Raw genomic sequence first — 26,479 nt, 5'->3', positions numbered from 1 at the left:
ACAGAACTCACTGCTGTATGAACCTTTAATCAGCATATATTTAAGGCTTGAGTTAATGAAATACATTGGAAGAGAAGTGCTGATCTAAGCATGAGTTGACCTTAGTCCTTAAAAAAAGGGAATAATTATATTTTTATGGTTCTCTAATTTCCAAGTCATAGAGAAAGATATAAAAAGAGGCCCAGTGCTTGTTCTACAGTATGTAAGAATGAATGTATTGATATGGGATATCATGTCTCATGGCCATACAGACTTCACTGACTCCAGGGGCATGTAAATCAGATATATATAGATACTCAGAGGAGCAGGACAAAATGGGAAATACCCTCCTCTCCAGCTTGATATAAGCAAAGTAGTGTTATATGTTTGTAAATGATAAAAATGTATGACTGTAGTGCCAACACGCCTTAAAGTCAAACTGGCAACAATACCAGTGAATGATCTGTCCTCCAAACATGCTACTGTCTTGTCTTGTGTATATATTAAATTCCAACATTTATTTTGGCATAAACCGTAAATACATAAATAGTGATTACAACATAGCCTAAATTGTTTATTATCCACATGTAGCTTCTGTCAAGGAGGATCCAGGACATTCTTCTCCGCGATTTACAGTAATAACCACATTAACCCTGGCGTCCCTATTTTGGGCATGTCGTTATAGGTGGATATTATCAAAAACAATAGCCTAGGCCATATGCTTAATAATTTATAACCCGTCGTACGTCAGTGTTGCGTGGCAAAAATGTCTCATCTGCATGCTCGCAACGTGTTATGAGCTTGTAGATTGGCAGTTTTCGCCTTGTTACAACGGCATACGACGAAGTATAGATCAGGCTTAAATGGTGCAACCCACTCTCATATCTTGGTTTCTTACATTTACACAAACTGTGGACTGCTCCCTCAGTTTTATTTTTATGACTATATCACTGACGTGTGCATCCTTTTTCCTCAAGTGCTGTGTAGAGATGAATTCAAGTTATTGTATGTTATGAGGAGGGCTGTGTACTGTACTTACCCCGTTCCACTCCACGCTCATACTCACTTCCTCCCCTCCGTCCGGCCCGCTCTCGTACTTCACCGTGTCGGAGGAAGTCAGACTCTCGCGACTGCGCTGCTTCTCGCGTGCCTCTGGCTCACTCAGGACCTCGGCCACGCGCTGCTTGTGTACGTTGTCCAGTCCCTGGTGTCATCACGGCGGGCGGTGCAGGGCATCACACACGTGCACATACAGGGACATGCACAGACACAGACACACACAGTATACAACAGATAGGAATAAGCACCAGTTCTGTTCAATACAAGAGAGCAGGCCATCGGCCGCCTGCTGCTTGTGCACTGTGCCCAGACCCTAACACACACAAATACACACGCATACACAAACACATAGACAGACAATGTACAGTAGATCGCATTAAGTACCAATTAAAGTAACCTGACATTTTTTTTAAGATAAGCCTTTATTAAATTCACTGTACATTTCAATGTACAGTGAAAGTATGAATAGATATGCATCTAGTCATACTATTCTAGTAGTAATTAGTAATACATTAATAAAATACTGTTTCCACTGCGATCAAAAATGCAAAACCAGACTGACGATACACACACACACACACACACACACACACACACACACACACACACACACATACACACACACGTCAGGGCGGTTCAGGCACATGTACACAAGAAGTGTTCACAATAGTCTTAACTGTGTAAAATTGGTAGTTGTTCTGACAGGAAATATCTTAAAAGTGAGCTAGTAGGCTGCTGTTCTGACACAGAGACACACGCATGCAATTAAAAAATAAATGGGAGGCTCTTATTTGGCTTGGCTTGTTTTAACATCATCCAAATAAGCAGCTTTCTTTTATAGACGTGTTATCAGCATTGAAACAGAATATGTACCCAGGTCTCCAGAAATGAACGCTGAATTCACAGCCGTTATCCCCTATTTGTTGAATTCAATAAACATGGAGCTGTAATCAATACACTAGATCAATCAGGCTTGTACACTTGCTCACTACAGCATGTTGCTTGAACGCAGCAGAAGGTTGATCTGGTTATGTGAAGTAAAATGTATAATATATATAAAGTATTCAAAACAAATATATCAGTTTGTATATATTGTCTTTCCTCTTTGCACTGAATACGAGGTCCTGTTGTCTTTCCAAATATGATCTGCACAACCTAGTAGAAGGACAACGGCAAACTTAAAGCGCTCTTCACATCTATGAACCAGTGCAAAGATTTTAAAAGAATACTATTCATCAAAAAAGGGAGTTTGACTGTAAGGGACAGACTGGCTCTGAGAGGAGGTCGTAGTAGTGGATACTAAATATAAAACCCAAACTGTCCTTAAAGCATAGTAGCGGTCTATTTAATATTCACTAGCATTCCTCTTCTAAGAGTAACAGTCTGGAAAACAGGACCATTATACAGAACTGGTATAATGAAACCTGGAACAGTGATTCTTCAAAACACGCATGCACGCGCGCGCACACACGTTTCCTATGACCCTGTCTGAAGAATCAATTATTCAGGAAGGGAAAAGTACAGACAGGGGGCTGGACAGACGACTTTAAATTAAAGTGCAGCAGCCTGGGAATCTCATATTCACTTAATGTACCTGGAATGATACAGAGACCTGGAGACTCCAAAATGAGGTAATATAATAATATGAGAACCCCACAAAGAACATATATGCGCTCGTGTTCCAGTTCCAATTGGGTCTGCTAATTTATTTGTTTAATCACTTCCAATTTCACTATTTTATCCTGTATGAGTTCTCTCTCCTGATTGGATGAAATTGGTATCCCGACCTGAAAATGTATACTCTATTTACTTAAGGGCTGTAGAGACAGGGAGACCCATGTTACTGAACCAACAATCTATAGCAATGAGTGCTATGGGAAAATAGAGCTATTTAACACTTATTTAAACAAACAAATATCACTTACAGCACCTTTAAGCAGACTAATTAAAAATGACGGGTAAGCAGTTACAGTTGGGTCAGTTAGGTGGTACCTTGCAAACCAATATCATCTCAGTCATCTGACAAGTTAATTCAAATGGCATTCTCTATTAGACATACAGGTGCACAGTGAAAACAACCCTCGCTGTCCATCCTTTTCACTTCAACATGAACAAGCAAGCAACATACACCAAACCCTGACTAGGAATCCTGTGGTAAGACCAGTCAGTCTGCCCAGTGACCACACCTGTTTTCTGGAACGCATGGCAGCTTCCTCCAGTGTCTCCGCCGCTTCAAACTTGCCCTGCCGCCTATAGAGGGCGCCAAGGTTCTTCAGGGTGGTGGTTACAGTGGGGCTGGAGCAGCAGAGGACAAGTGCAGTCAATATAATGAAGGAATAGTAAAATCCTAACACTGTGTGTGTGTGTGTGTGTGTGTGTGTGTGTGTGTGTGTGTGTGTGTGTGTGTGTGTGTGTGTGTGTGTGTGTGTGTGTGTGTGTGTGTGTGTGTGTGTGTGTGTGTGTGTGTGTGTGTGTGTGTGGTACAGATGGGTTGGTCGGATAAATGAATTAATACCTGAACACATTCAGTCACTTATCAATATTAGCTGACTGAACAGCCCTTTACTGAAATATACAACATATACAGGATATATACCCCATGACCAGGGGTGCTGGATCTTCATATTACGGAATCCCTGTGCTATCGATGAGGACGTATAACAGGAGGACATTAAGGACCATCTATTACTGTATAAGTAGTCTTTAAAAATATAATTGTCCTAAAAAGTAGGAATGGTGAAATAAACAAAATGTCACCAGTGAATTGCATCCAGGCCAGAGGAGAGCTATTTTAATACCATACCAAACAACATGGGAGAAGGAATAATCATATTGGATTAAATTAGGTTATTGCCTATTGCCACACTAGCAGAACCAGTGAAAATTGCTTTCTAATTGGCTTGAGGACATTTTAAACGAGATCAAACAACAAAACAACACGCTGTAATGCATGTAATAAATATTGTGTGATTAGATGAAGACGCTCACCTGTCTACTTTACAGGCCTTGTACCAGCCTCCATACTCTCCAAAAGGTGACCCATCCTTCTGTTTTCCCTGTTAGACAAACATAAGCAGCATCATTACAAACATGACTAATTCCCCTTTTTTGCCTTCTATTTACATTTCTTACAATCTTTCAACACTTTTGTAATTCTGCTGTGTTGTATCTAATGAGCTGAGCGACCAACCAAGTCAAATTCCTTGTTTGGTGCAAACGTACAAGACCAATAAAGAGCTTCTGATTGTGATAAGAAATTAACAGCATTTAAATCCAGCCGAGGAACGTGGACCCAGTTCATGCAATGACTCAGGCATAAGGAGAAGGCAAATGAGTCCATGTCAAACTGTGAGAAGTTTAATACCATCAAAGATAACATGAAAGGGCATTTAGTTGAGGGATTATAGCCGGGTCATGATTCCCTTTCCACAAGTCAAACTAACCCCATAAGCCTTTTAAAAACTGTGACCGTGAACGCACTGCTAGCTAGGAGAGAAGGGTCCTCGCCGCATCAGCACTAAGATGCTGATAATAAGAGTACTGATCTTCTAATCTAAGGCTTTAGAGAAGTCTAACACTTCTTTACATCAGTTAATACAATGACTGCTGAGAATAATAAATACACTTAATTTTCTCAGGATTACGACCTTGACCAGAATGACACAGGGACATTAAGTTGGCAGGTTTGCTTTAGAAGATCATAGCAGCCAAATGTTTGGATGGATCAATTGAACTGACTCAGTTTTGTAAAGTATTATGCAAATAAAGTTATGAACAGGTGCCAAATAGTGCTAACTGCGAAGGTAGTCCAAAGTTGAGCAAAGCACCTTATTCCACAGTCTCTGTACCCACCGTCCTGCTCCACTATATTATAGTCTAATGGGCATTCATGTGTATGCATTCACCTTGCTCTGCTCCTCTCTCTCTTCAGCATGCATCCAGATTGGTTTGTTCTCATCTGAAAGAGAGAGGGACAGGGAGAGACAGGGAGCGTGTTACCAAGGGATACCAAGGGAGTTGGTTTGATACATTAACATGTACAGGCCAAATTGATAGTGAAAGACTGCCTCTTTTAATAACCACAGTCTATTCAACAACATGCACATTTCATCATTATGTGCAGATTGTTGAATAAAATTACAGTACTACAGATTCATATTTTCTTTTTAGACAATAACATCCTCGCATTAGCGCCCCAACATTCCCTTCCTTGCTCATAAAAAACTAAATGAATACATAAAAGAAATAAATTATATTGCTCAGCCCTCTATACCAAAGATGTCAATTTGAGGTAAACATAAAGTGTGAGTCAAGTCTGCTGGTACCGGAGAGTATCTGTAACAACTATCATGGAGGTTTGGATAATCTTTGATTAACTAGCTCACTAGTTGTCAAAGAACTCACTGGCTCTCAAACTCTCTGGTTCTAGGGGGTCCCCGGCAAAATGAGGACACTTTTATTTTTCAGCTCTTTAAAAATAGCCAATCTAAAAGCTCACAACCTATCGCGCAGTGCGACGTGTCGTGAGCTTGTGAATCTGCTATTTTTAGAAAAATGTTGACAAACGTTTTCTTATGGGGGTCGCTGGCACAATATAATTTCAAATGGGGATCCGCAGCCAAATACATATCAATTTGAGTGTCCTTGCCATGAAAATGATTGAGAATCACTGATCTAGCTAATTCAAATGGATCATATGAAGTACATGAGGCTTAGCCTCACAGAGGAAGAGGAAGAGGATGAGGTTGTTGCATTTAATGTATCACCCGCCATTTATTTTACAAAATAATACCCAGTTCACTCTCCTAACAAGTCAGTAACTGCAAACAGTCAATGCCCAAGGCTAGAGGAGCCGGAGGAAATGCCAAGCTGTTGAATATTAGCAAATGTACAACAAATCTGGATATACCTAAACAGATCAGAGAGCTGAAGGTTGCATGTAGAGCATATTAATTGTGCAAAGCTAGCAAACAGGTCATCAACATAAAGGTCACCAAGGCTGGATAGGCCTGGTCTGCACCAGGTGGCAAATCTTGTATCAATCTTGGCTGGTTCAAAGAGCTCATTGTTACAAATTTATGCTAGAGGCAGAGAAGTTCAGCTGAACTGTTGTCAGATTTCCAAAGTGCAAATCTCATAATGATAGACTGCCAAAGGACTGACAGCTCAAAGCCCAAAAGGTCACTTTTGTTTACGAGACCATCTCCTCCTCTGCCGACTATGTGAGCAAACTGAAAACTTCACGCTGTACATCAACCTGCAGTGGGCCTTGGAATGCCTGTTTACAAACTCCTCACATAACCCACAGCTTGTGTGTCAGTGGGTGTTTTAGTGTGTGCTTTTCTAAGAGTGGGTATTTTGTCTGTATGTGTGTGTAGTCGCATTTTGTGTGTACGTGCAAGGGGGAATTGTATGTGGATGTACTGTATGTGAGAATGAGTATCTTGTCTGTACTTTATGTGTGTGAGTGGGTATTTTGTGTGTGTGGAGCAGATGGTGCTAGGGGTTAAGAGAGGACCACTGAGGACAAGGACAGCCCACCCACTCAGTGTATGCATGTTTATATGTCTACTCACATTTATTCTGTGTGAGAGTGTGTGTGCGTGCGTGCGTGCTTGCGTGTCTTACCGTCTACAGAGCCAAACTCCCTCTCATGTGCACGGGTCAGTATCTCTTTGTACAAAGTCTCTGCCTGTTTGAACTTCCCCTGCTTCAGGTAACAGGACGCCTGGCAGAACAACACATCAGCATTTAACCTCTTAAGCCCTATTTAAAATTTGCCAATCTACAGGTTCACAACACATCGTGACATGCTGTGAGCTTGTAGATGTTTCAACATTTTCGCCTATAATAACATGCCCAAAATAGTGACGCCAGGTTGAGAGCGAGGCCATTTAATCTCCCTCTGCCAGCCTGGGGAAAGCCCCGAACTGAGTTCATGCTTCCTTCAACTCATGAGGAGTTAGCAGACCGCTTTTTATCACCTGACAGGGGGGAGTTTCCCCGGTAGAACGTAGCGCATGGAAGGAACACGTTATTCCATCCAGTTCCTTTCCCCTCCATCAGGCGCCCCAGCTGACCAGGGGCGCGGGGGAGGCAGTATAGAGACCAGGAGTTCGACCGATAGATAGAACGTTGTATTATATATTGTACTCTGTTCTTTAATGACCTAGCAAAGTGATGGGTTTCCTTGGATATTAAACACCAAAACTACTGATCAAAGTACTTTTATGTACTGGGCAGTGTCAGTGTGCACAGTGCTTTATAATAATAGCCACTATTTATCTTCACAGGAAAATCCTCAGTGTTCATTTATCCATTTTTAACTCAGAGTTAAGTTAAGAGTGTGTGATTTTAGAGACACTTTAGTATGCACCCATTCTATCCCATTTCAGTATAAAACGTGCCACCCACTGGCAACTGTAGCCACTTAAGCCACTTAAGTAAAGCCCTCATAAACATGAGAATGAAAAAACAGGCTTGCCATGTGGTGGGGAATGTTTAAGACTTGAGAGTCAAATGGAAGACAACATGGCTGATTTAAGCAGTACACCCATATCCATTCAAACTAAATGGACTCTAAGCTGAGAGTGACTTTCAGGATAAATAAGCCATCCCCACACACAGCATGGAGAAAGCCTGTGTCATGACAGCAATTCATGTCTGCTCTGGATTGTAACATCTTGCTCTCTCTCTCTCTACAATACATTTGTTCGAGCATCTACTGGACTGTGTCGGAGAAACCCAAGCCACAGAGGTGGCTGGTAGTAACGTTGTGTTAAACTTAAGTCTTGCAGGCGTCTGTTTACTGTTTTTGGAGTCACTCAAGTATCTTTCTGCTGGGGCAGCTTGGAGGTGGGCAGCATCAGGAGGGCTCAGCTTGGGCTGGCAGCAGCATCAGGGGTTTCTGGCGTAGAGGCACTGGAGTCATCAACCTGCTGAATCTGTGACTGTCTGCCAAATATTGCATGGTTTTCCAGGCAGTTGATGTAGCGTTTTCCCTGCACCATTAATCGTTCTTGCCCTTTGGCTCATCCAGAATGACACTGACCTATTTCCCGGTGGCACAGAGGGTGCCACCCACGAAGGCCATGTGGTGCCACAAAAAAGAAAATGCAGAAGACCAGACTACCATACCTAACAAACAGACTGCAAAACAGGGTTGTCATACCTAAAATAATAAAACCCCTCCAACACCTCCCCAGAGTGACCAGCTAAACCCACACACCCCTCCCTCTCAAGAGACCGGAGGCCTCCACTTTAATGTAGGAAAAAGGATAAGCCATAAGAGCAGATGGAATTGCTGTCATGACAAAGGCTTTCTCCAGAGTGTGCATGGGGATGGCTGTGTGAACGTCGAAGGTGCACAGTCACACCCTCCCAGCTCAGAGTCCATTTTGGACCTAAATGTTCAACCTAAATTTTAGGTTGAACTCAGGCCAGGTGTGACTGCTTAAAATCACCCACACCACAAACACTGCTACTGTTTAATTACTGCATCACTACTATTATAGATTGTCCACTGTTCAGCTTCATTCAATGCATGATGTTATGCAATAAAAGTTCACTGTTCTTTTTTAGCAGTATCGTCACCACTCACCAGTATTAGTATTAATAATAAAATGAACAATCAACGATTGTATTTTGTAATATAAAAATAAACTAAACTAAAAAAAGCACCACACCCTGATCCATATATACTATTTAACACATTGTGTGCCAAAAACGGTCCGGAACGTTTTTGAGAATCCAAACGAGGAGTGCCGAAAACGGTCCGGACCGTTTTTGACCAAATTTTATTTTTATACGTGTTAATAGAATGTTAACTCCTTGACTAAAAGCTTAATATCTCCATTTCTTTTTAACGTGGTGGAAGCGAGCCGTTTTCGATCGGCTATCACTCTGCAATGGAGGATCGCGTTAGAAATATTATTGTTCCAGGCGTTAGTCGGGACCCTCCGCCGCACTTCCACGTCGGGGCTTCTACAGCACAAAACGTATCAACGTAAGTGGATGGAAGAAATGCAGGCACTGAACGTATAATATTTTAATAAACCTCTGACACCCGATGTGTTAACACCTTAAGCCTATTTTATACTTTGTGGAATGTGACTGTCGCATGCCGAAAATAAAACCTCTCACAACGAGAGCTTGTAGATCTGCTACTTTCAAACATTTTCTGATTTCTATAATGGCATGGCTAAAATAGGGACGCTGGGTTTAAAGTGGGTTTAAATACTATTCTCTACCATATAACTTGCTTGTCCTACAGTGGATCTCTACATGTGCTTCCTTCTCACCAGGTTGTTTTTGGTCTTGGCCACGTTGGGGTCGTCAGGGCCCAGTTTGGTCTGGTAGATCTCCAGAGCTCTCCTGTAGTAATATTCCACCTCCTCATACTTGCCCTGGTTCTGACACAGCAGGGCCAGGTTGTTCAGCTGCTTGGCTACATCAGGGTGGTCCTTCCCCAACACCTGGGATAGATAGACGGAAGGAAGGAAGAGTTATTAGAGTGGGAGGGTAACAGGGGGTTTAAAACAATATTGGCTACCAGTGTTAGTGGTAGAAGGGGTTGAAACAACACCGACATAAAAACAAAACGCACAACAGATGTTATGACACTGCTTAATAAACGTACAATTGAATGTAGAAAAAAGCTACTTTTAACTCTGACGGTTATTTCTTTGACTGTTATCTAGCTTTATCTTATAAATATTGATAATAGATCTGCTATTTTGGGAAATTCTGAAAATATTAATTTGAAAAATATCACCTATCATTGCATAGGGATACCAAGTTTAAAGTGGTGAAGTTAAACCTTACAGCAACATATTCATCTCTGCACCAATCCCTACTGTAAACAACAGCACAGGTATTTTTAGCACAGACTGCCCCAGCGGATATTGAACCCCTGACACCATCAACGGGAAGGGTACCAAGTGCTACCCACTGACCTACACAGCATGACAGCTTTTGACCTGTGCCAGGGGTTTGGACTATTGACCTGCCTGATTAAATGACATCTCAATAAACAAACGCAGAAGCACAGGTCTGGTAATCTGTCACGTCTGACAGGTTGCTCTCACAGGAAAAGGGGGCATGCAGCAACAAGTTCCACTGGAAGGACTTTTAAGCCTTCCACTTTGTTGCTGCTTTATTGTTGCTAATGTGAACACAGCATTAGTGACACTCTCCCTCTTTCCTCTCCTTCCTCAGATCATTTCTGTAGTAGGGGAGTCTACTACAGAAGATAATCCGACAGCCCGGCTGTCAAACGCGGGAATAGATTTCCATATGCCCCACAGAAAGCCGCTGGAATTGTATTGGTACTGATCTCGGTTTATTGATGGGAGAGATGCTCCAGAAGTCACAGCTGCTGAGCTACACATGAGCCTTTTTCTCTGACAAAACAGAAGATGAAAAGCATCTGCACACAGATGTTTTTTTTATCTATTATTTGAGTGTTGTGCAGGATTGAATGTACACAACAATCAGGTTACGCCTGGTTTGGATGAACCATGCATTAAGAACTGTACAGAGAAATAAAGCAGCAGATTGCTGGCAGAGGATTTATGAATTCATTTTAAAAAGGTGCATCTTTAACCCATTAAGACCTGTGGCTGATTCTACAAATGCCCTCTAAATCAGTAGTTCTCAGACTTTCAAGATTTTTCAAAAATGTTCAATAATAGCAGATATAATGTACAAGCTCGCAGCGTGCTGGTTTAACCCGGTTTTAATGGGTTAAGTTCAGCAGCATTTGGAATAAAAACTGGAAGATGACATGCCCTTAAACACCTTCCATTTCCCTTCTCCACACAGTAAAATCCTCTGTGTTAAATGATGCATTGGAAAGTCAGAGAGTGTACAAATGTAACCAAATGGAGTGGACCTGTAAGGGTCCATTTGATACTGAGGATTTTCTTGTGCACCCCTATCTGGGGATCAACTCTGCACCTACAAGCTTAGAAATAAGAGCTTGCTATAAAAAGACCAAACTCTGGGGAGAAAAATCCTCCTGATTCAGCGACTGTGGGTCTACATCCCCCCAATCCCTCCTCCCCTGTCAGCAGAGAGCTTGGTGGCAAATCTCTCGGCTTATGCAAGAACAGTTATCATATGAATTTAAGGAGCATAAAGTAAGAAACCGCCTCAGCTAAACCACATCTCATTCTCACAGGAGTGACAACAAGGAAATAAGAGATAGAGGTGGGTGGCTAGAATAAGCCCAAGAGTGACAAATAAAGGATAAATAAAAAGAGACATTTCTCCAAATTCTAGGACTGCTGAGCAGAGTCTTTTATAAGGACAAACTTAAAGGCAAGCCAAAATAATGAATCCTCCAAGGACTTAAAGTCCTCCAAAGTCAGACATTTTGGACAGTGATGGGAATGGGGTACTGGGGCCTGGGGACACAACTTGTCAAGTTATAACAATGGAAATAAAAAACAAGTAATCAAGTAGTTTCCTTGGCTGTTGCTTGGTTCTGCTCATGGGCTGTGCTGCACAGGCCTGGACAACGGAGGAACCAGGGAAATAATCTACACTGTGCCCAGAACTATGGGTGCCCGGGTGGATCATCATGTGACCCATCCGCAACATCGGGTTTGAATCTGGCTCAAAATATGTCATCTCTGACATATTTTGTCAGAGATGACAAATGACAGATGACTGTATTATCACCCAATAGACCAGAATTAAAATTATTTTCCAAAACTGTCAGGGAATATACATTTTCTTTACCTTCTCTCTGATCTCCAGAGCTCTCTTGCACAGTGGCTCTGCTTCCTTGTACTTCCCTCTCTTCCCATACAGTACAGCCAGGTTGTTCAGAGTGGCAGCCACCTGGAGTGCACACACGCACACGCACACACAAAATAGTGGCCAAAGTGGCACACATGCATACATACACAAATATACACAAACAAACAGACATGAACGGGAGTTAGTAATTGTGAAAGGCTTGTTCAAGCCTGGGAGGGCAGAGTGCAATCATAATCACCCATGTGTGCAATGTGTGTGCAGTGTGTGGGTTGTGTGTGTGACCACAGAACCACATCACAGCTGCACAGTGCCACTGATCTGGTGAACGAGTAAAAGAGGAATCAGGAGTTGATTCTGTGTGTCCGTGTAGAAAAGATCATTTGATCCCAATCAGTGGGGGTGATACATATCCACCGCATCCAAGAGAGTGGGGGCGAGAGGGGGACAGAGAGAGAGCTAGAGATAGAGATAGACAGAGAGACAGAGAGAGAGAGGAGGAGGATGGAAAGGGGAGGACAAGAGATTCAACATTTTCATAAACCATTTCAAACATCAAAGAAAGTGTGACTCATTACCCATCATGAATTGGTGGCATTGTGTCAAAGAAAGCAGGAATTCATGATCATAAAATCAAAGAGGGGGAAAAGAAAATCACTTCCTTGCAGAGAGAAAGGCCTGGTGATAGGATAGGAAGTGGGAGGGGGAGGAGCCTAACCTCAGCTCCACCCAAAAGGAAGTGATGAGGGTCCAGGGGGCGGAGACACAAGCCTGTCAGAGTTAAAAGAGTTAAATAGACCATAAACTAATCATGTCCAACTATGTCCCTGCCAATCTGGACACCAGATGATCGAACCCAGGGGTCCCCAGTATTTTTCATACTAAGGACCGCTTTCATGTAGTAAATGATTTCATGGACCACCGACTTGGGGGGATGGGGAGCAGAGGGGCTTGGGAGGGCGTGGTTGCGGGGCACCACGGTCGACGACTGAAATAACCAAGAGAAGAACATAATATGTAGGCCTATTAAATAATATAGAATTTTATACTTGCTTAATGGGGATATTTTATACTGTCCTGTTTATCAGATATTAACCACTTAAACCCTATACTTTCCCCAGTGGTCTATGCTAAGCCCCCTCCTTTTTTTCCCTCTACACGCAATCTCTTTGCCGAAAATAGCCAATTTATAAGCTTATATGTCAGAATAGGGACACTAGGGTTCATGTGGTGAAGTTTCATGTAATATAGTACATAAGAAGTGCTTACTGCTGGATGGTCTCTTCCCAGTGTCTTTTCTCTGATGGCCAGAGCATCGTTCAGTAAGTTGGCCGCCTCCTTGTATTTGTTCTGGTCCCTGAGACACACAGACACACACAGATTGACATTCATTTGTCAGCCCCACAACACCTCATATACAGTACACTACACACGTTATCAAACACACCCCAGCATGGATATCTCTGCTGTCGGGCAGAAACCAGCCAACTCCAAAATGTTCATTTTTCAGGAAATGAAAAAAACTGTTAGAATTAGGAGGTTTTGTTCATCATTGATAAGAACAGCTGAATGGGCCTCCAAGCTTACAATGGGGGTGGAGCCTGGAGTCAGCAAAGCCAGCTAACTCCACCTCCCTTTGGTGGAGTTAGCTGGTTTAGCAGAAAGTTTGAGGATCCAGTGGAGCTAGCTGGTTTTGTCAGAAGCGCTTTTTAATACTTTTCATTGGTTCCATTTTTTTTTTACCAACACACAGACGTAAAGGGTGTTCAATAGCACTGATTTATGTGAAAAAATGTAAAACCGTCAAAATGGAATTAGCTGGTTTCTGCCCGACAGCAACGATATAATATATATAATATATAATTATAATCCACGTTTAGACAAGTTACAGCCATAGCCAAACTTAACTTTAACTCTTTAACAACCAGAGTGTATACATTAAAAAAAACTCACCCACTGCCAGAGAGTTTGAGATTTTCTTAATTTTTCAAGTAGTCACAGAATATTTATCTCCAGTATGATCGATCCCCTGATGGTTGCTAATCACTGAGGGTTTCACTGTGTGGTTTCACAAATGTCAACGAGGTCATCGCGAAATGTTGACATTTGTTGTCCGCCTTTGAAAATAGCACGTCTCGACCAAAAATATATAGTAAAAAAAAAAAAGTACACAGTAAATCTTCGGATCGCGCTATCTCTGGTTCTGTGTGAAAAAAAAACCTCAAAACTCGTCCAAACTAGTCGTTGGCAGGCTGAGCCATAGCAGAATTTGACGAATTAACTCGTCCATGGCAGGCAATTAAACATTACAAGGCAATACGGACACATTTCAGACAGGAAGAGTATTCTAGTCCAGTGTCCAAAACTCTAGCCTACAAGTCATGATGAATTTAAAATGTAAGAATATTTTAAAATGTTTTGCCCTGATTCCTCACAATGGACAGCACCGACCACATCAACATGTAGAAAGGTGTACTCACCTGTAGACCAGGGCCAGGATATTCAACATAGTGGCCACATCTGGATGGTCATGTCCCGAAGTCTTCTCCAGGTCCTCCAGGGCCTGTTTACAGAGGGGCACGGCCACCTCGTAGCGGCCCTGGGACGCGTACTGGATCACCAGGTTGTGGAGGGTCCTGAGGCGGGCCGGGATCTCATAACCTCCCTGCTGAGCCATAGCAGCAGCAGCACTGCTGTGAGGCTGTTGGACTGTAGAGACAGAGAGAGAAGGGCTTAACCGCATGAAACCTAGCGTTCTTATTCTGGGAGAGAACATTTGGCGGAAGAGATTTAGTGTAGAGAAGTGGTTCTCAAAGTTTTTAACTTCAAGGACCCCCATAACAAATTTGGTTCCATTCGTACACTCTCAGAGTTATAGACCTCTAAGTCCATTTGCAACTCTGAAAGAACATTTGCAACCCTATCAAGGAACCCTGAGGGTCCCTGGACCCCACTTTGAGAACCACTGGTGTAGAGGGGAGGGACAAAAGGAGGGGGCCAAGGATAGACCCCTGGGGTACCCCGGTCAACGAAGTATATAAGGTTGCTAAGTGATTAAGTGAATGATTCTCAACCTTTTGTATTTGAAGGATCCCCAGTTTTATATGCATTAGACCATGGATCCGCATTGGATAAAATGTTTATCTCTGGGACCCCAATCTGCACAGCAAATTCCTCAGTGCTAATTTAACTCGGTGTGTAAAAATGGAACCAGATGGATCCAGCTGGGGACCCTCTGATACCCCTCGGATCCCACGTTGAAAACCACTGGTTTAACTGATCACATTCAACAGCAATGCACTTAATGTCTATCTTTTTTGCACATTTAATAGGTTTAAAATGTCTACGCAATTTTACTTAGTATTACCTTAGTTAACTTGTATTATATTTGTTGGACAAGGTTAGCAGTAAGCACAGTGAGGCGGAGTCATTCACACCAACATTTCACTGTACATACTTGTATGAGCATGTGACAAATACAATCTTTCAATCTTGAATGTATGCAGGTTTACTGGCTTCTGTATAGAATGGGGTCAACATGACTAGAATTCTTTTCATGACTTGTTGTCTGTCTACGTCTGCCTGTCTTTCTGTCTATCTATCTGTAACTAAAGTATCTGTCTGAGTTGGTATCAGTTTTGGTGTCTGTACTACTGCATATGTTGCTGTCTGTCTGTCTGTTTGTCTGTGTATATACGTGATGGTGTGCATGCCTCGTGGGTGTAGGGGTGCAACAGTTAATCAAGCTAATTAATTTAATTGATTAAAAACATTGTCCGTTTTAATAAAATAATACATAAAAAAACAGATCTACAAGCTCAAAATGTGTCACATCTTGTAGATCGACTATTTTTACGGGACACCACTGTAAAAAGCGCTTCTCAATTATTTGATGAATTGAAAAAGTAATCTAAAAAAAGTAAGTCTATAATTTCATTTTGTGTGTGTGTGTGTGTGTGTGTGTGTGTGTGTGTGTGTGTGTGTGTGTGTGTGTGTGTGTGTGTGTGTGTGTGTGTGTGTGTGTGTGTGTGTGTGTGTGTGTGTAGTAAACCAGGCTATTGGGTTTCTTATTAAAGGACTGTGGTTCTATATTTACCCTGTGTGAGGTCCAGTGGGGTCTGTACCACAGGAGGAGTATTCCTCACTGACCAACCAACCCACCACACAGGAAGTGACACCAGGTGTTCAACACCACACACCAGAATAGCTTGTCCCTACCTACGCTCATGGCCATAGACAGTGTTTCTTGGCACAGGGAACTGCAATAAAGCACTTTTCACATGTTTAAAATGGACAAAGAATAGACATTGTTCTTTTGGCAGTTGTTGTATATTTAGAATCATATGGGTGACATTTGTTTTGTTTATACTGTAGTATGGAAGGTTTACAATAAAGCCATACAGTAGAGTGTAACTTGCAGCTACAAAGCATTTCAAATGTTCTGTCAATGTTCTACCTCGTTTTTATGTCCCCTGAAGGGCTCATCTCTAACCAAACTTAGGGCTAAGGTTTCTTTTACAGTATCTCAGTAAAAGTCAAGTTGCATTTCTATATCAAGGCTGAAATCTAGACAACAATGATTTGTTTCCCTAAAGACAACAATTAAAACACACACCAGGAGCATCTTTTTGTATGATTCATTTGGCTGTTTTTCTTCTTCCCAAACCGCTGAGTCACAAGAACATTCACAGAGAAAGTGAATATTATAAGGTGATAAAGCAACACAATTGTTATTCGGAACAAGGCTGATTTTTCTACCAGTATGGATAAGGCGTCAACATTATGAATAATTTGATGCAAAATATTTGCTGATCCATTTTCATATTGTTTATTATGAAATAATATTGCATCAACTGTCTACAGCTTTTCTCAATCTACTCATCAATGAAGGTGAAATTTCCTAATGCAAAGCTTTGATGGTTATTGGTTAAGCTTTATTAAGTGGAGGAGACTCTGGGATCCATTGTTAAGCCTGAATCATCATTAACCATTGATGACAGCACTCCTCAGATCTGTGTAGAGAGACTGAACACATCAGCAGGAGAGAGCTAATCCACTACAGCGCTAGTAAAGCATCCTTTACTTATACACACACTTGAATGCACATTCCCATACAATCCTCAAACCCTCAGACTTGCATATACATGCAAACCTACATACTCGCACACAAACACACAGGGTCCCCTCCCCATCCCAGTCACAAGACAAACTCAAACAGAAAGGAGGACGTACGTACGCACACCCACTCTTACACACAGAGGTATAGTTTGTATGGTTTCAATGTACAGATTTTTTTTGGTGGATATTATACTGTTTAGACTGATGATAGGTTCTTGGTTTACCTACGATCCTAGATGACTATTTCTATGCATTACCTCGTGTTTACCTTACTGTAAATTGCTTCGGATTAAGACCGTCTGCTAAATGCCTTAATTGTAAATTGTAACTGCAGTAGAGAGGATTAAAGTGAGGGTGTGTTTGATGACACTCTCCTCTTTGTACTGTGTGGAGCATATCCTGTCTCAACTTACACTCTTCCCTTTTATCTCTCCCTCTCGTCCCCTTTTCCCCTGCTCTACTCTAATCTCTCACTCCTCCCATCATCAAAAGTACACATGCAAACACACACACACACACACACACACACACACACACACACACACACACACACACGAAGAGCTACAAGAAACCTAGAAATGCATGCGCAGATTGTACATGCGTGCACGCACACACAAAAGACTTGCTGCACAGTGCTTGAGTGCTAATCCACTTTTAAACTCAAAAGTTTCTCTTTTTTATATAATATACAGTATTATACAGCCTTGGTTGAGGTATTAGGTGTGGATCTTATGGTGCTTTGTATTGTGTTACTCTTAACCCATTAAGACCTAGAAATGCCTTCTAAATCAGGAGTTCTCACACTTTTGAGATTAAAAAAGAATAGCAGATGTACAAGCTTGCAGTGCAGCACAAAGTGAGCTTACATCTGCTATTTTTGAATAGCCAACGCAAAAATCTAAAATGACACAGATGCTTTCCTGGTTCTAATGGGTTACATGAAATGTATTCAGTTATATTTACTGTAATCTTGACATGGGTAAGTGATCATTGAGTATAAATGTGGGTGTGCAAGGTTGTGTTTGTGTGCATGCAACACTGAGGGTCAGATTAACAGCCTTTTGTGCCTTGTTTCACACGCATTCTTCGCCTACGAACATGCATGTTAATTATCAAACAGGTGCACCAGTGGTGCAAATTGTGCTTCTCTCCGTTATGAATATACACATCTCTAAAGAGCAGGTGTAAAAAGGCTCAGGTACACATTAAAGGGATTTTGTGGTGGGGATGACAGTAATTGCAGAAAGGAGACATACAGTAGATATATGTAAGCCTTGAAGAAGAGAGTCTTCGGTACAAGTCCCACGATGTAAAGTACATTCAATGTGCTTTACATAAAACGTTAAGCAAAAGAAACACGTTATAACAGGACATTTGAATTCAGCAAAAAAATTACCCATACCTGAAGCTTATCAGAAATAATCGTTTGTGTCAATAGTTTTCCACTATCCAGCAACTATAGGTCATTAAAATCTACAATAGATATCGCAGGAATATCACAGGCCTCAACCAGAAACGGAAACACACACATACTCAATGAATGTTCATGTTATCTCTAATGCAAAGTAGCAAATCACAAATGTCCTGCCATTGTTTTCAGGAGTTTGTTCTCTGGCTCCTAATGGATTTATTTTATGAGCTAGAATCACACAAATTCTATATCTCTAAAATGTTTCAGTGAGCTACAATCATACAAATTATAAATCTCTAAAATGTTTCAGTGGGTATGTAACCATATTACTCAATATTTCAATGTCAGCATCACTAAATTTAGCTTTTATTTAGAGAGATGGTTGAGGCCTCTCTGATGTACTAATTCCAATATTCAACTGCACCTCACCTTTTAAGCTCTAATTCAAATGCAAAAATGCTACAAAGCAGTCCACAACTGCTGACTGGGGTAGTTAGCTAATGCCTAATGCCTAAATCAGACATTAATTCCTTCTGGAGTGTGCAAGTGAAGACTTTTGTTTTATACAACGATACTTTCCATTTGTTTTTTATACCAAACTACTTAAAATAAATCAGTAAGCAGGGCTTGAAATTGTGACCACTTGGGTCGCATAATACTGCTGAAATGTTATCCGTGTGATCTCAAAATATAATGGGGAGCATTCGCCCAGATTAAAATATTCAGAATGAATATGTAGCCTATGAAAACAATTAAATTTCTGACAACACTCAACTTGATTGTTGCACACATTAGAAGTGAGTTGTGAGTATAAGCACTAGCCAATTTAACGACGTGCAGTACACCTCCACTACACCACTGGTTGTAGCCTAACGTTCATCAAACGTTTCTACAGAGTTACACTGTTTATTCTTTGTTTGCACAGAAGCACACCCTTTGTTCTATCAGTGCCCACTGGGCTGTGTTGTGGACATAAACACGTGGCATTATTATTTAGGTTACTATATTTACATTGCAATTAATTTGTCATTTAGAAATTCCAATTATATTAAACAAATGGGCTATCAAATCAAATCATTAAAACAACCACAGTCCTCCTCAATGCCGCAGTCTCAGTGAAGAGATGGATGGAAGAGGGACAGAGAGCCTCTTCCATCCATCCATCAATCCATTTTAAATCAAGAAAAAAAAGTTAATAAAACTAAAAGTACATATTGTCTGAGCTTTTTTAGTTGGGAGCACCCATGCTACCAAGAATTAAAGTTCATTTGAGCCCTGTCGGAAAATAATTAAGGTTTGACCTCTCTCCCCCTGAGACATATTTTTTAAATGGTAATGTCAACTTTCCAGTTGCATGCATTCCTGCATTCTCTCTCCATCTGTATGAAGAAGAAAATACCAGACCAACCAGATGTACCACTCTGCGTGAGTGTGTGTATTAAGATTTCCCTCTATTCTCTCTCTCTTTGTATATTTATATATTTTAAAGCCATTGTTCACAACTGTAATAATCTAGATGGAGTTAAAGTCTCCATACCAACTATACATTTGCTGCATAATAGTTTATTTTATAGTCTCATCATGCAGTATTGAGCTCCAGTGTAATAGCTCTTTCATTCTGATTTATTCCATCAGAAGTAAATCCTTTGCTACAGGCTTCCCAGCAGCAACATTCCACTTCCAGAGCTACATGCAAATGAACTCTGTTTCATCTGTATTCATGCAGGAGTGGGTCTCCACCACAGCAAACCATACTACCATACCACCGCAATTCAGAGAGCAGTATAAAACACTTGAATGTTCTATCATGAGAAAGATTCCAGTTACAATGGTTTCCTGTTGCGGTGTCCAGCAATTTGCCGAAAAACCAAAACAAAATTAGGATGACAGCTGATGTTGTGGCAGAAGTCACACCAAGCTACTACAGCCAGACATTAACCACCAGCCAGAACTGTCTACTGCCAAGTTCAACAGACCATCCAACATAAGAGACTTTTCTTTTTCTTTGGGCTGATAAACCAATAAATGTGACTGGTATTTTGGAATCCACCAGCACCTCTACAGCCAGTGGATGAAAAAGTCTGACCATTGCAACATAGGAGCCACAAGGCGAACAGTGGATCTTTACAGTTTAACAGAGATTTGGGGGGTGGGGGGTGGGGGCTTTGCATTTGGCTCAGATCCAAATCAGGCCGTGACTAATGGTCCATTCCAGCCAATGGTTCTTTCAGCTGTCTGAGATACTAAGATGTCAAGAGACCACCCCATTACACACTGGTAATGGGCTGATCCCGGAAAATGGGAGTGAAAAGAGAGAGAATAAGGGCTGAAAATTGTACTCTGTTAGGTGTGTGTGAGTGTGAGTGTGAGTGTGAGTGTGAGTGTGTGTGTGTGTGTGTGTGTGTGTGTGTGTGTGTGTGTGTGTGTGTGTGTGTGTGTGTGTGTGTGTGTGCGTGCGTGCGTGCGTGCGTGCGTGCGTGCGTGCGTGCGTGCGTGCGTGCGTGCGTGCGTGCGTGCGTGCGTGCGTGCGTGCGTGCGTGCGTGCGTGTGTGTGTGTGTCACAAATACAGAGAGGGATGGAGGGCAGAAAGACAAAGAGGTACACATAAAAACAAAGGCACAGACAGAGTGAAAGATTTATAGACAAGAGAAAGTTAGAGAGAGAAAGAGAGAGTGAGCAATTTGTACAGCCAAGAAGGAGAGCCAAGGAGCGGTGAAAACGGATGGTCACCGTATATTGTGTAATATATGGGACAGTCTGCGTCGTATATTATGGAATATATAGACCAACTCACTGATAGTGCAGGTAGGTGCAGGGTCCACACTGAGATGTGCACAATTTGAGAAAAATATAACTCACTTTGGAGAAGTACCTTATTCTATGCAAGTTGTATTTTTCAATGATTGTGTTTATATTTTATATTATATAAATGATATTTGATCCTGGAAATAGTTTTTCATAAATGTGTGTGATCTGCTCTGGCTAATATGTTTTGCCCAATTTATAAATATCTTGAAGCATATGAGATGTGTATGCTGCAGTATGGGACAGCGAGAGGAGAGGAGACTTACTGCCTGGGGCTTGGTCATCTGGGTCATCTGGGAACAGATCATCTAAAGTCTCTTTACTGGAGTCAGAGTCCTTCTCCTCCTGAGGAGAGATGTGGAGAGTAAGGCAGAGATTATAGTTTGACAATAATTGATGTATGAATGCTCAGTGTCTCTCAGAGGAGGACATATCCTCATCATATATAAACTTGCGTGGGTATCTGTTCTTGTGTTTTATTATCTGATGGTATATCACACTGGTTCTCCCCAGGTTCCCTCGCAAAATGATTGAGAGTTAGAAACCAATTGAACCCTTAACAACATGAACCATAGCATCCCTATTTTGGGGTGAACATTCAGCAAAAAATAGAAGATCGACTACTTCGGCGAAGAGATTTGGTGTAGAGCGAAATATTAGCGTACGTAGTATAGAAACCTGTGGCACCCGGTCAACTAAGTACATAGGGTTTAAGTGGTTAATAGTCTGTAACTCAGAGTGTACAAATGTGCACCCTTGAGTTCCCAGCGTTGTTATTAGGTTAACCACTTGAACCCCAGCAACCATATTCATTCTGGGGGAAACATTAGCCAAAGAGAAGAGATCTGGTGTAGATGGAAAAAAGTGGTTCAAGTACAGAGCCAACTCAGGTCCAGTTTACTAAGTCTAGAGGGTTTAAGTGGTTAAGAATCACGGGCTTATCACTTCATTTCAGTTAGGGCATGCACACATGCACCCACCCATCCACACAAACACCACCAGTACTCATGCTACATGGTGTGTGGTTCACTCACAGAGGGCGACAGGTCCTCGTCGTATTTCTTGAGCTGGTTCATGAACTCCAGGTGTTTCTTCTCCTCCTCCAGCTGGGCGACACTCTGCTCGCTCTTCTGGAGCTTTTGCTGGGTCCCTGCCAGCTCGTCTCTCAGCCACTGGTTCTCCTGACACAGCCTCCTCACCTGGGCACGGAGCTTCTGCTTCTCAGACTCCACCGAGCTCAGGTGGCCCGACAGAGCCATCATCACCTGGGGGGAAGGGCCACAGAATAGAACACCATGTTACAGGACAATCAGGTACAACACCTCTATTATCAATGACTTCTTATCTGAAAATGAGGGGCCTACAACCAGCCCGGGCAGCGACACAGGGACCCAGGGGGGGGGGGGGGGGGGGTCACCGACGCGTGCGCAAGGTTGAACATATATCCTGTGTGTGTGTGTGTGTGTGTGTGTGTGTGTGTGTGTGTGTGTGTGTGTGTGTGTGTGTGTGTGTGTGTGTGTGTGTGTGTGTGTGTGAGAGAGTGTAGGAAGAAGAGCCATTGTTTTGTGTGTATAATGCTGGGCTCACAACTAAAGGATAATCGGTGTGATTTTGGCTCAGTTTGGAGGCCCCCCAAAACTATCGCGAGGGGCATTCCCTATTCTAACCTGATTGGGAGCGATTATCTGGCAGGGATTATCTATCCTATAGTGTGCAAGTTTCAAAGATCTAATCTTAAGCCTTCCGATTTGCTCACAGATGATGGGAGCCGCCCCGGTACTTTTCAAATATGTTTGACATTTATGTGGATGATTACATACAGGACAGGAGTGGCACGCGACCAACACAAACTACAAGGAGACAGACATTCAGAGAAATAGAGGACATTTGACACGGCGAGCGGCCAACACCACCTGTGGTGCGTTGGACAGCTGAGGCTTGTCCATACTGTATGTAGCAAGAACATGACTGTGATAAGTCTTGTCCTTCCAGACATATCAGAACCATTTGTCGATGGCCACCACAAGTTTCACCACAACGGGCTCCGCTGTTTGCATCTGATTCCGCATGTGATCTCAACACGCTGAGGTGCTGCGTTTCTCCGGCAAGCCTGAGAATCTTAATAAATTCCTGTAGTGTGATGATGCATGTACCGTGCATGTTTAACATTATCTTATAAGATTATACTGTAGTGTGTTATGCAATCAAATTTTAAAACTCCTGCAGATTGAGCCCAGATAGAGCAAGAACCTGCATATTTTCTACATGATTCTTCCCATGATTCATAAACATGAACGACTGAGTTGAAAAATCACTTACATTTCTTAGCAGATTATTTCTTTCTGTTATATTGGTCTATACAGTGGAAGAGAGAGAACAGAAAAGCGAGGGTGGAGCGAGAGAGCAGAAAGTGAGGATAGACAGAGAGAGTCACAGTGAGAGTGAGAGAGAGAGAGATATCCATTTGTACACTTTCAGAGTTAAATGAACACTGTAGATTTGACAGCGAAGTGGAGGAGGTACTGTAGTCTCTCTTACAGGTAACTGGGCTAACTGGCTCCAACCAGTAGGAGGTGCTGTTAAGTCTGGGTGATGAAGTGCTGTTCTGAGAGATGCATCTAAGTTGCTGCAGGGCCATTATTTTCCATTGCATTCACGTAACGCCCTTTTCAGTATTTGAACAAAATGACCAACAATAGTAGAGTAAATGAGCTACTGAGCCTTAAGGGCCGTTCACACTGTGGCTACAACAATAACAATAACTATATCGTTCACCATTGTATTTGTTATAGTTGCGGTGTGGACTCTGCCTTACACGTGAATGTTTTTTTTGTAATATTATTTGTATAGCTTCTCTCCATCGTGAAATATGATGCAATATGATTCCTAGTCAACATATTTTGTACACTATGATACCCAATCTGAAACACACACACACACACACACACACACACACACACACACACACACACACACACACACACACACACAATGTAGATGCATGCATCGACTCAAATCACTCGATCAATTCACATCACTGAAGGTAAAAAACAGATCCAGGGTCACCTGTGCCTCGCTCAGGCCGAGCTCCAGCATCTCCAGGGACTTGCGGATCATGTGGGACTTCTCCTCCACCAACACCCCCTCCTCGTCTTGTTTGAGGCATCGCAGCGTTCCCAGCAGGCCGTCCAGGATGGAGTGGTGCTCCTGCTTCAGGGCCTCCAGACCCTGGATCACCTGCTTGGTCCTGCAGATTATCTCATCCTGAGATAGCTTCTCTGTGGACTCCTCTTCCTCCTTCACGCACACCATGCTGGACATGTCCTCACGCATCCTGCAGAAGAACCAACACACAATCCCATGATTTCAAGTTGGGTAAACGTTCAAATATTTACTGAAATTGTTTTTTCAGTAATTTCTTTTTTTAAATCAACTGCAAACTCCTTAGTGTTAATGTAACTCAGAGTGTACACATGTAACCAAATGAACCCTTACAGGTCCATTTGGTTACCTTCTGTACACTCTCAGACAAATTTTCTGAACTCAAATGTCTACTGTATGGAATTCATACAGGGTATGTACGTACATGGCACTGTCTAAGGCAACTCAATGTTAATCCATCAACAGAGTACTGCCGACACAATACATGGACATATTACAGGACTCAATACAGGACATAAAATAGACCTAGACCTGCTGTATGTGGCACACAAAACACTGTGTAGAACAAATTTGTTCTGGCAACAGAAACCTCATTGTTTGCTAAACATCTGTATCAACTGCTATGCAACAACACTGCATGGCTGAACATATGAATATAATTCATAACCTATGTTTCCTCAGTTTTGTATGGGGGAAGGGAAGGGAGGTATGCTTCATAAACACATCCATCCATCAACAAGTCCAATTTAAATTCTGCAAGCCAATCTCGAACCATCCTATGTATTATTCATTTGTGCGTGTTTCTGGCCTTTTCTCAGTCTCTTGGCCACTACCACTGCAGACACCAATGTCAAATCTACTGGTGAACAAGCTTTTCCAACTCCCAGTGGGGGTTCAGCCCTCTTTTGATCAATATGCTGCACTGAGTGAGTGTGTGAGAGCATGAGAGAGCATGAGGGCACGAGCATTAAGTAAAGATTGCTGACTGAAGGACATTTGGTAGGCTAAAACAACAGCTAACACTCAGCCAAACACTGGTCATTTATTTGACTATGGATCAGAAACTTCTCCATTCTGCTACTTTGTCAGTTAATGATCCATCATTTGTATCAGGTCCTATTCTATTCTAAGAATGGCAAGCAGGGCCCGGACCGCTAGCCTTGCGCAGCTAGGCTGCAATGCAGCCTGACAGCGTGTCACAGGTTCAAGTCCCGATCCCGACGACCTTTGCAGCGTGTCACTCCCCGTCTCTCTCTCCCCATTTCCTGTCAATCGACTATATACTATCAATAAAGGCAGAAAAAGACAAAAATAATCATGATAATAAAGCAGACTAAGCACTCCACCAGCCACTTATTTGTTAATAATCCATCATATTGAGATCTTATTCTTTTTAAAAAGAGAGAATACTCTATTCTAGCACATTAGTCTACTCTACCTGGTATTTTGTATGTAACCAACCATCATTTGAAGGAACTACTTTATTATAAAATAAAATGGTGTAAGTAGTACTAATTAGCTGCAGGCAGCCACTTGCGGCCTGTAGACAAGAAGGTTAATTTAATTCTTGCTTATCAAAAAAAACACAATTCCGCAGGCAGGAGTATTTAACCCATTTTATGCAACATGTGCCTGTTAAGAGGCGAGTGAAAGAGACACCTTGATGTAACTGCACAGATATGTTCAAAGGAAAACCGCAGACTTTGAGACTGCAGTCTGAGTCTGACTGACAGCTTAATCACAAATCTGAGGTTAGTGGGCTGTGTGGGTTGTGAAGATAAGGTCAAAGACTGAAAGGAAATGCTAAAGTAATTGTATGCACATCCTACATGTGGTTTCTCACTGGTTTGGCTTGGGACAAAAAAACATACGTTCTCTGTTAATACAATATACCTAATAAAGTGCATTAGGTTTTGTATTGTAAAACTATATTATTATTAAGAACATTGTGAAAAGACTATCAGATCAGTGTCTCCTGGTTGTGGTGGTTACACATACCACATACTGTAGGTACACATCTAGCAACAATGTCATGGGTCTGAATCCTGCCCATGATCTGTACCACATCTCATCCCATTCCTAAAACTCCTCACCTTCTGATCTAGGTACTATACAAGCTCAAATATCCTTCATTTGTACAAGAACAAGCTTTGTTGGTGAAGCATGCGCAAGTCATTAGAACA

General features: G+C 41.9%; 1 protein-coding gene across 5 annotated transcripts in view; it reads right to left on the bottom strand.

The window, feature by feature from the left end:
- Positions 1–26,479, bottom strand: part of klc1a (kinesin light chain 1a) — a gene marked incomplete at its 3' end in the record, with an annotated part of 52,886 nt that overhangs the window by 16,899 nt on the left and 9,508 nt on the right. For 3 of the 5 annotated variants that reach the window (XM_084045641.1, XM_084045643.1, XM_084045644.1), the window contains exons 2-13: positions 24,201–24,468; positions 22,169–22,399; positions 21,401–21,479; positions 14,280–14,508; positions 13,069–13,156; positions 11,782–11,883; positions 9,339–9,512; positions 6,667–6,766; positions 4,944–4,996; positions 4,027–4,094; positions 3,225–3,333; positions 1,046–1,183 (exon numbers count right to left, since the gene is read on the bottom strand). In XM_084045641.1, coding sequence (XP_083901767.1) covers positions 1,046–1,183; positions 3,225–3,333; positions 4,027–4,094; positions 4,944–4,996; positions 6,667–6,766; positions 9,339–9,512; positions 11,782–11,883; positions 13,069–13,156; positions 14,280–14,508; positions 21,401–21,479; positions 22,169–22,399; positions 24,201–24,467 — 1,638 coding nt within the window. In that variant the 5' untranslated portion in view covers position 24,468. Of the gene's footprint in view, positions 1–1,018; positions 1,184–3,224; positions 3,334–4,026; positions 4,095–4,943; positions 4,997–6,666; positions 6,767–9,338; positions 9,513–11,781; positions 11,884–13,068; positions 13,157–14,279; positions 14,509–21,400; positions 21,480–22,168; positions 22,400–24,200; positions 24,469–26,479 lie in introns of all 5 variants that reach the window. The other 2 variants (XM_084045640.1, XM_084045642.1) reach the window with 1 other exon arrangement.

Source organism: Gymnoscopelus microlampas, assembly GCF_963454915.1.
Source record: "Gymnoscopelus microlampas genome assembly, chromosome: 20".
In the NCBI taxonomy this organism is placed as follows: domain Eukaryota; kingdom Metazoa; phylum Chordata; class Actinopteri; order Myctophiformes; family Myctophidae; genus Gymnoscopelus; species Gymnoscopelus microlampas.
The sequence above is the reverse complement of the archived record's forward strand: the minus strand, read 5'-3'. Positions and strand labels throughout refer to the sequence as shown.